At 33.2% G+C, this 10196-nt stretch overlaps 1 protein-coding gene across 2 annotated transcripts; it reads left to right on the top strand.

The window, feature by feature from the left end:
- The first annotated feature begins 228 nt into the window (after window positions 1-228).
- On the top strand, window positions 229-10185 carry LOC120774141 (G-protein coupled receptor moody). 2 transcript variants are annotated; one of them, XM_040103534.1, is made up of 6 exons: window positions 229-486; window positions 1622-1810; window positions 4343-4581; window positions 4647-5160; window positions 5641-5714; window positions 9443-10185. In XM_040103534.1, the coding sequence occupies exons 2-6, from the start codon at window positions 1643-1645 to the stop codon at window positions 9804-9806; spliced, it is 1359 nt and encodes a 452-aa protein (XP_039959468.1). In that variant the 5' UTR covers window positions 229-486; window positions 1622-1642; the 3' UTR covers window positions 9807-10185. The 2 variants fall into 2 exon arrangements, with proteins under 2 accessions (XP_039959468.1, XP_039959469.1); XM_040103535.1 differs by lacking the exon at window positions 9443-10185 and having other exon boundaries at window positions 5641-6026.
- The last annotated feature ends 11 nt before the right edge of the window (window positions 10186-10196 follow it).

Raw genomic sequence — 10196 nt, 5'->3', positions numbered from 1 at the left:
ATGTACATATATACAGCACACAAAAGTATATAAAAGTGAGTGTGCCCAAAAGTGAAATGCTGGAGATAAAAACAAACTGAAAAATAGTACAATGGCCAAACAACACGATTTCCTATTGTTTTCTTGCTTGAAATTTTAAAAATAAAAAAATAATAAATGTAAACAATCATCTCCAAATTTTCAAATGAAGAGACTTGTGTTTTCTCAGTGTTTCTATTCTTGATTTCAGTAATAGTTGGTTGTCCGAGTAAAATTGTCGGTTTGTAACACAAATTTGTGGACTTTTGGAATTGTGCAGTGTTTCAAGTTAATTAAAAATGTTAAATATTGTGGGGTAAAGGAGGTGTGCAAAGGCACTACCAAAATTCTATTAGTCCTAATCTGTAATAACTGCTGTTCCTGAAATATCAAAACAGTTAGAATATTCGTACATTTACTTATAAACTGCTAAATACATTACATACATAAAAAATTTCGTCTCAAGGTGTGAGTAAAGGCTATTTTGTTAATCAAAATTAATTGTTTCCAAGTGCTTTATGAACTGCATGTGTATATATCTTTGTATGTATTTACATACCTAGATGTACATAAGTTGAATGAAGAGGTTCATAGTTTAAATGCATATATATACATATACATATATACATTTTAATATTTCAACTGAAATAATACATTCTAAATAAATATGTAGATAACTAGGAAGGTGGATACCATACAACAATTACTACGAAGAAATCTTGGAATAATTAGGATTTATATATGTAAATACATAATTTGACATATTCTTAAATATTCTCACATCACAAGCAATATCCTTCGAAGTTAAAATCGTTCTTCCAATTTAAAAATCTTTTCAGGACATTTAATTTTTGATCGTTCCATAAAACTGAATTTCAAGGTTCTTGTCGAAAGTACAACGAAAACAGAAGCATGTACACATGTAGATATGTCTGTACGTATAACCACAAATCACGGGTCTTTCTTATAGTCTACTATTTTTCTTCTTTACCGAGTTAACAACAGCGAGTCAGTCGTTTCTTCCTTTCGCTATTTGCGTTAATTCGAGTTGCCAAGTGCAGCCAGGTCCTTCTTCACCAGATTTCTCCAAATAAGTGGAGGGTTTCCTCTTCCTCTGCTTCCACCGGCGGTTACTGAATCGAAAACCTTCAAAGACGGAGTGTTCTTTTCCATCCGGACAAGATGACCTAGCCAGCACTATGTCAATGTCGCCATACATCTTGTACTACTTATATTGCCATCGATTTGAGAAAGGATTAAACAAATAATATACTTGGCTAATCAGTTGTAAGTTAAACGGTTTGCAATAATTATAGACATGAGAACTAAACAACTTACCAACGATCAGTGGGAAATATTTGACCGTATGAACCTACATGTTCAAATACAAAAGAAAAGCCTCCTTAATAACTTATGTACTACCAGTTCGTAAATCCGAAAACAGTTAAATACAATTTTAAGGTTCCAATATTAAATAATATTCTTGCGGTGTTGCTTCAGTACTTAGGCCCATCTCAATGCCTGGATTAAACACTTTCCGTTTATTTACTATATATCAAAGACAAAAATTTTCTTATTTACGATTACCATTTCTTACTTTCAGGTTCTTTTGGCATATACTGCAATGGCTTTCAATATTTCGTCCATCAGAAACGAGGTATCTGGAGTAGAATTATTCGAAGGATATTCAGACAAGCTTCTAATGTTTGCTTCGATTGCTTGTATTATATTTATGATCGTGGGTATACCTGGAAATATGATAAATATAATAGCATTGGCAAGAGGAAAACAGGTAAGGCAACATTTTTCAATAGATTGTAAATTTAAAAAACAAACCACGGAAAATATGGTAGAACATTTGTAACTCAAAAAAATAAGGATGTAAGGAACAAGAAAATTCGTTAACTCAGGGTTCAGTGTTTGGGATGTTATTTTTGGCATCACAACATATTAATACCAGGAAAAGTTGTTATCTTAGTTTCGATGAGACCGATACTTTCAATAAAAAGTCACACTTAGGTTACATACTTAATACCTGAGGTGTAGAAATGACATAGCAGGATATAGGATATCCAATTTTTGCGAAGTTTCATTCCAATATCATCTTTCGTACCTGATTTATATAATGTAAAGTGAAAGAATTTGATGGAATTTAAAGTTGTGCAATACCGCCAGTAATCGAAGTTGAATTTCGTTGTGTCCCATTCACAATGTAACATACCAAATTTGGCTGATATTGATGTAGTAGTGTCTGAGATATAAGATTTCACAAAAAGGAGAGCGGTGTCACGCTCGTTGTCCAATTTTTGCAATTGTATAGTACATATAAAGACCTTAATCGCCATCATAGCTAACCGTTATACGAGTAGTGGGCGTGGTTATCACTACCACTTTCCACACTGTATGTGTAGATGCTAGCAGGGCATATTCGAAGCAAGTCTGGTTGTTATATGTAGCTTTATTGGTTTATGAGATATTTACATTAAACCTTTTAGAGAGTGTGGCCGCGTCTATATTAAATTGTGGCTTAATTATAGCTCATTATATTTTTTTCCCTTAACACATTTTTGGTTGTCGCAATGGTTGAATTCCGCCTATTTCCAATACAAGCCGTCCTAGGAAGCCATGGCGGACGTACAAACTGTCACTCGGAGTTCAGCACGTCTTGCTATTGTGATCATTTATGTATAGGTATATGGTATTAGTGTTAGGTGTTCTAGTTAAATTAGATTTTAACAAATAAGCATTGCTGAGTCGATATTTTATTATTTTTTTGGTGAAAAAGCTATAATATTTCAATTTTCTCGATCATTTTTAGAGATGCAGACTTTTAGTACTTTTAAATCTACTTTGAACGCGGTTTATTGAGGTTAGGGTAAGGTATGTACTGATTTTAGCGATTCCCCATTTGATGAGCAATGTATTCTCAAATAGCTTCAGTTAGAATATATGTAGTATATACATATATGTATATATATACACATTAGGGTGTTTTTTTTTGACCAATTATATTTTTTTAGTCCCGTCACGAAATTTCCTTGGAAATACCCTAAAAAAAATCCCTGAAAATTTTAGCCCTTAATATTAATATTTTCCATAGAAAATACACTACAATCGTGAGTTTTTATCTTTAAATTCCTACAGATCAGAGGAATTTAATTTAATTGCTTTGACTTTGGACGCATATTTCTCAGAATCGTTCACTCTACAAAAGTGCCCAGTGCAACAAAGTCGTAACTCACTACGGCGAGGTAGTACGGGGCTCTAAAATCGATTTTTTCAAGAATATCGCATTTTTTTGTATATATCTCGTAAATGACAGGAGCTATAGAAAAAATTTTCATGACGAATTTGTACGAAATTTCATTTGCTATAAAAAAGGTTCGAGGTCAAAATCGCTATCATTAATACTTCTCGAGATATTCGGCTTTTTTTGAGTATTTCCAAGGAAATTTCGTGACGGGACTGAAATAAATTAATAGTTCAAAAAAAACCCTAATATACATATATATGTATATATAAACATATGAGCCTGAGTAATAAAGTTCGGTTATAAGTATACAGTGGCTAAAGCAAGATTTTGATTGATTTTAACAACTTTGGTATCAAATCAAATGCCAGGGAAGGCTTTCCGAAATTGTACGGCGTAAGGTCGGATTGGGGAAAATCCTCTTGATCGTTAAATAAGGCCTTGAAATTCTATGTATCGATTCGATACATGCTGCTACACTTCAAAAACACCTTTAACTTTGTTTAGATAATTATATGGAAAATTTACTTAAATTGTGTCAATCAGCCACTAAAATTTGTTGGAATGTTCGAGTATATTATTAGAGATAACTTTTCTCCTAAAGTCGGGTAAAACCACGCCCATAAACTAATTTTAAAACTGATTCTTATGAAGAACTAAGAATCACTCAAGCTATGATAGCTATTAATTAGCCATTATTTGGGAGAATAGCAAGCGGCGGTATTAGGTGGGTCTTCATTACGGTCAGACATGGAGAGATTTTCGAAGTCAAAATATCTAATATCAAATCCTGCTTAAATATATCATCAATTGAAACATTTTATGATTATACTTATTAGTACGAAATGTATGTACATATTTTTTAAATAGCTAGTATAGAAACAACTTAAATATAATAAATTCAGAGTATAGGTTGAAAACATTGTAAGATTCAGATCAACTTATAACTAAATATACAGTAGATTTCGTGTAAATTTACATATATATCTATCTGAACTAAACACCTTAATAGTACTTACTTTAAAACTGCAAGCCAACATTTTTATGCAACTACATTTTTTTTTATATTTATAGACGCGAAACTCAACAGCGATTTTTATAATGAATTTATCATTATCGGACTTGCTATTTGACTGTTTCAACCTACCTTTAGCAGCTTCGACATTTTTGAGGAGGTCCTGGATACACGGAGAGCTTCTTTGCAGATTTTTCCCGCTTATGCGCTACGGTTTATTGGCAGTTTCATTATTTACCGTTTCGCTCATTACCATTAACAGATACATTATAATAGCTCACCCTCGACAGTATTCTCGGTTTGGAATCAGAAAGTACCTTTAACTTTTACAGCTCTTTCATTTTTGCCTTTGTTCTATTGTAGACTCTATCAGCGACGTTATTTGGCTTTAATGATTGCGGGTACTTGGATAACGGCTTTTTCTATAATGATACCTACATGGCGTGGAGTTTGGGGCAGATTCGGATTAGATACTTCTATTGGATCTTGTTCCATTCTGCTTGATAAAAATGGCCATACACCAAAAGAGTTTCTTTTCATTGCAGCTTTTTTGGTCCCTTGTATTTGCATTGTGGTTTGTTATGCCCGAATTCTTTACTTAGTGCGGAAGGCAGCGTTTAGATCTAGAGAAACTCCTGCTAAAAATATCACATTTCAAAATGAAGCTCCTGCTCCACGCAGTCCTAATTCTGAAAAGAATCTTACTAACAATCCAGATTTGTCATTAAAATCACCGAATGCCGTGGAAAACCAACCTATAGTGAAACCATTTGCAGTTTACGAAGATTTGGAATACATTGATGTAAGTGATTCAAATGAAAACGGGCCAGAATTCGATGAGATAATCAAAGTTAACAACAGTGATAACAACACGAACGTAAGTATACATTATAAGATAAGGTAAAAACAGTTTGCGAATAGTTGAAATTTAGTAATATAAATGGTATTGACCTCTCCAACTGACTGAATGACATATCTTCTATAAATAAATTCTCTAAACTCCTCGCCAAGAGTTTTAGGCTTTAACGCCAACATACCTAAATCAAAAATTATAGACAACGTGTAATACATAACAGATATGAAAACCTTCCTCAAAATTATTAATTTCTACATTTTAATGGACCAATGCTATTGCACATGTTATTACATTTACATTTGCTAATGAAATGTAGAGACAAAAATATTATATGAAATATATTCTCTTGAAACATATTGAATATATTTCAATAGAGGCAAAACCAGTACATATATAATAATTATTATATTAATTATAATTATTCATGGTTGCTTTAATACTGTTAAGTATGTATGTAGTATGTATGTTTTATATGATTAAAATAAGGCTATGTTCTTTCAGGTGAAGGAAAAGCTTAATGAATCATCAAAGGCGCATATTGATGATGTTGCAAGCGAGGCAAAGAAGACGCAATCGTAAGTCATAAATTATGTACAGTAAGCGTCAAAAGTAAGTTTTACAGTTAGGTTATTAGCAAGAATGTAATGATTATATCACAGTTATACATTCAAAGGTAATTCACTTATTCTTAAAAAAACTATTGATTGCGTGTCTCATATATACCGTGATTGGCGAGAAAGCTCACACAGCTCTCCCTAAAAATCAAAGTAGAATCAAACAGACAAAAGTGATCGGACTCTTTTGGAGCTAACTATAATATCAAGTAAGAAAGGCTTAAGTTCGGAAGTAACCGAACATATTCGAATATACATAACTCATATGCTGACCGACATATGCTGCATAAGGTTTGTTGGAAAAACGAAAATTATTAAAAATATGTACCACAAACTATTATTATCTTCAAAAAACTGTTCCCTGGGTTTCATTAAGGTACCTCACATACAATCACCAATCATATGGAGCAAAGTCAGCCGGTCGTTCGAAAATCCTGATACTAGTTTTATGGGGGCTATGTCAAATTTTCACCCAATTTAATCTATTTTAGGAACAAAAGATACATTGTTATGAGTAAAACATGTTCTGTAATTTTCATTGAGATATTGACCGATATATGCAGTATAAAGTCACCCAGAAGTTCTAAGTCTTTACAATGGGTTGTCAAAAAAATCTTGCGGTTTTCGCTAGTTGGCGCTGAAAGCGCGTAGTTCTAGTTTTATTCGTCGCATCGGGTCATGCTATACCTTTTTGGAAAGCTCATTTCAGGCGTTTGATTGATTGTCGTTTCTTTTAAGTCGTTCGTGAGTTATAGCGTCGCAAACATGGAGCAAAATAAAGAGAAAATACGGCATATTCTACAGTACTACGAGTACTACGATAAAGGCAAAAATGCATCTCAAGCCGCCAATAAAATTTGTGCAGTTTATGGACCCGATACAGTTTCCATTTCCACCGCACAACGATGGTTTCAACGTTTGCGTTCTGGTGTAGAGGTGGTTGAAGAAGCGCTACGTTCCGGAAGGCCTGTCGTCGAAAATTGCGATAAAATCGCTGAATTGGTCGAAAGAGACCGGCATAGTAGCAGCCGTAGCATCGGTCAAGAGCTGGGCATGAGTCATCAAAAATTCATTTCAATTTCAATAAAAAACAAATTCAATAAAAATACCGCAAGACTTTTTTGACAACCCATTATTAGGTATATGGAGGCTCAGGAAAGTATTAACCCGATTCAATTCATTTTTGATACACACAGATACTATCAATTGTATATCCCATACATTGACCGATATTTTCGGTCAAAAGTCAACTATAGATATCGGTGTTCATATATTCAGTGCCTCGCGGCTTTGGTTGGGTTTTGATCACTCTAAAATAATTATTGGTGTAAAATTGTATCTCGTTATATTAATTACTTCTTGATTTGTGTATAGAAAAATGCAAGAATTAAATGGAATTTAAAATTGTTCTATATGGGCAGTAGGCGTGGTTGTAGTCGGTTTTGTTCCATTTTCGCACTGTGATATATGAATATGAGAAGAATGTCACGTACAAAATTTAATAGAAATCGGTCGGTAAGGTCCCGCGATATGTTATTTCACCAAAAAGTGGGTGGTGCCATCGCCCTCGTCCAATTTTTACATCGGCTGCCATAAAGCCCTTTCATACCATCCCGAGGGTCAAGTTTAACTTATTTCGATATTTATTTATTTTAGTAGTGTTTAACAGTACCGTCATATGGGGAATAAACGGGGTTATCTTCCGATTTCATCAGTTTTCTCACTGTAGGTGCAGTTTTTTTTATAATATTTGCGCTGGGCAAATTTGGTTGTAGTTTTATATATTTACATATAATTTAATTATAGCACTTTATAGGTTTTCTGTTATTGGGGTTTTGCGGGCGTGGCAGTGGTCTGATTAAGGCCATCTACGAACTTGAACTTTTATTTTTATTAAGGAACGCGTGTACCAAGTTTTATCAAGATATTATATATCAATGTTTACTCAAGTTACAGCTTGCACGGACGGACAGACAAGCAGTCACCCGGATATCAACTTTTCTCGTCATCCTGATCGTTTATATGTACATAACCCTATCCCTAGTCTAGATTAGTTTTAGCTGATACGTACAACCGTTAGGTGAACAAAACTATTATACTTTGTAGCAACAGTATAAAATGAAACGAAGTCGTGAATGGATTACAATCAAATTTGTTATCATATTAACTATTTTGAAGGTCATAGACTCACTATAAAGTCAACCCAACAGGCTAAGTTAAGTGTATTGAGTTGAGTTGAATAACGTCAACCAAAGGATCGGAATTCATTACGGCCATTAATATAATTTTATAACTTACAAAAACGTGTCCACTAATTTCAATAAAATATCACACATTTTGACCAGCCTATACGATTTAAAGTTAGTTGGAATGTCGGAAATCATTATATCGCATATATTGGGGGCAAAGAAATGGAAGGGCTGATTGCATTAATTTTGTATTTATCAAAATTTCAATAATACCCATATCTTACAGATTGACCGATGTTTTCGGCAAAATGGACACACATGTATGACGTCCGGTTTCTTGAAAACCTTTAATCCGAATTCGACAATTTTTGGACGTAAGAAGATTAAGATTAAGGGCACTATTTGCGAAACGTTTTATCCAGATTTAATCAATCAATTTAGGTTTTTGATTTGTATAATGGAAAGTGAAAGAATCAGATAGAATAAAAAATTGTAGGCCTGGTTTTTTGTTTGTTTTGTCCTAAAAAAATCTCTGGTATCTTGAAAGTTATGTCTCTGAAGTATTTAATCAGGGGTTCTTAAACGATTTGGTTTAAGCGAATTTGGTCGTTGTAGCATTGCTGGTTTACAAGATATTTACATAAAACCTATTAGAAGGCGGAGCCACGTCTATTTTTTCACAGTTTTTAGCCAACAGTTGCCTTTGGTACTCGCTGTACCAAATTACACTTTTTATCTTAATTTAGTGATCAGTTCTGGTTATTATAGGTTTTCGCTTAGTCCTTACTTTAAACCAAGGGACACGTGCACAAAGATTCATTACGATGTCACAATTTTTAATCAAGGCATGTAAAAATGCTCCATAGAAAATATAGGACAATCGTGATTTTTTATCTTTAAATTTCGATAGCTCAGTACTTAAAAAGCCGAATATCTCGAGAAGTATTAATGATAGCGGTTTGGACCTCGGATCTTTTTTGTAGCAAATAAAATTTCCTACAAGTTTTTCATGTACATTTTTTCTCTAGCTCTTGTCATTTACGAGGTATATTCAAAAAAATGCGAATTTATCGCCGGTGGAAGTTTCGACTTTGTCGCAATGGGCACTTTTGTAGAGAGTTCAATTCTGAGGAAATGTGTCTAAAGTCAAAGTGATGCCATAAAATGCCTCTGAGCTATAGAAATTTAAAGATCAAAAATCACGATTGTCCTGTATTTTCTAAGGAAAATGCTTACATGCCTTGGCCCAGCCCTTAATGTTAATATTAAGAGCTCAAATTTTCAGGGATTTTTTTAGGGTATTTCCAACGAAATTTCATAATGTGATTGAAAAAAATGAATAGTTTAAAAAAAAACACCCTAATATATATATACACTTTTAAGTATGTACATGTGTCCCGAGGTACTCGTAACTTAACTATAATATATATACTCTAAGATGTATAAAGCCTATACCTAAACCACAATAAAATTGCTGCTAACAACTTTTCCGTATTTCAGACATAAAGGGTTCATAACCACATCTCTTAAAACATCGTTCAATAGGATCACACCACGAAAAAGTCATTATGTCTCTATGGGAAATACTTCGAATGCCTCCTCTATATATCCGGGGAGAATGAGCCAGAAAGATCGAAGGTTACTGAAAATGATCTTGGTTATATTTATATCATTTCTTTTCTGTCATTTACCAATAACTATAACAAAACTTTGGAAAAGTACTACAGATTTACATATTGTTAATATAAGTGGATATTTATTGATATATTTGACCACTTGTGTAAATCCCATTATATATGTTATGATGTCTAGTGAATACAGGCAAGCCTATTGGAATTTATTACGATGCCGGAAGAAAGCGTAATCTTTAGTGCAATGTTATATTCCAAAAGTCTTGCCGACATGGGCTCAGAATACATATTTCAAACGCTTCAGTATATATCCTCCTCACTGGAGTAAATAGATCACAAAATGTATTAGTTTAGCATAGAGTAATTAGGAGACTGTAAGTTATTAGTTATAACAATCAAAAAGTATTATGGCTACGCTACGTACCTTGTCAACAGGTTGTAAATGCGCTTTATGGAAATAAACGTTTTAATTTCGAGCCCCAAAAAATACATTGCCAAATAAAATAAATGGTAGTTCCAACAATACTTTACAATTAAGTTATTTAAATGATATTATAACGTATGAATTCCGTATGTAATCAACACAAATTTATATTAGGTATGTACGATTATTTATGTATATT

This window comes from Bactrocera tryoni, chromosome 4, assembly GCF_016617805.1.
Source record: "Bactrocera tryoni isolate S06 chromosome 4, CSIRO_BtryS06_freeze2, whole genome shotgun sequence".
Taxonomy (NCBI): Eukaryota; Metazoa; Arthropoda; class Insecta; order Diptera; family Tephritidae; genus Bactrocera; species Bactrocera tryoni.
This window is presented reverse-complemented; position numbering and strand designations above follow the sequence as displayed.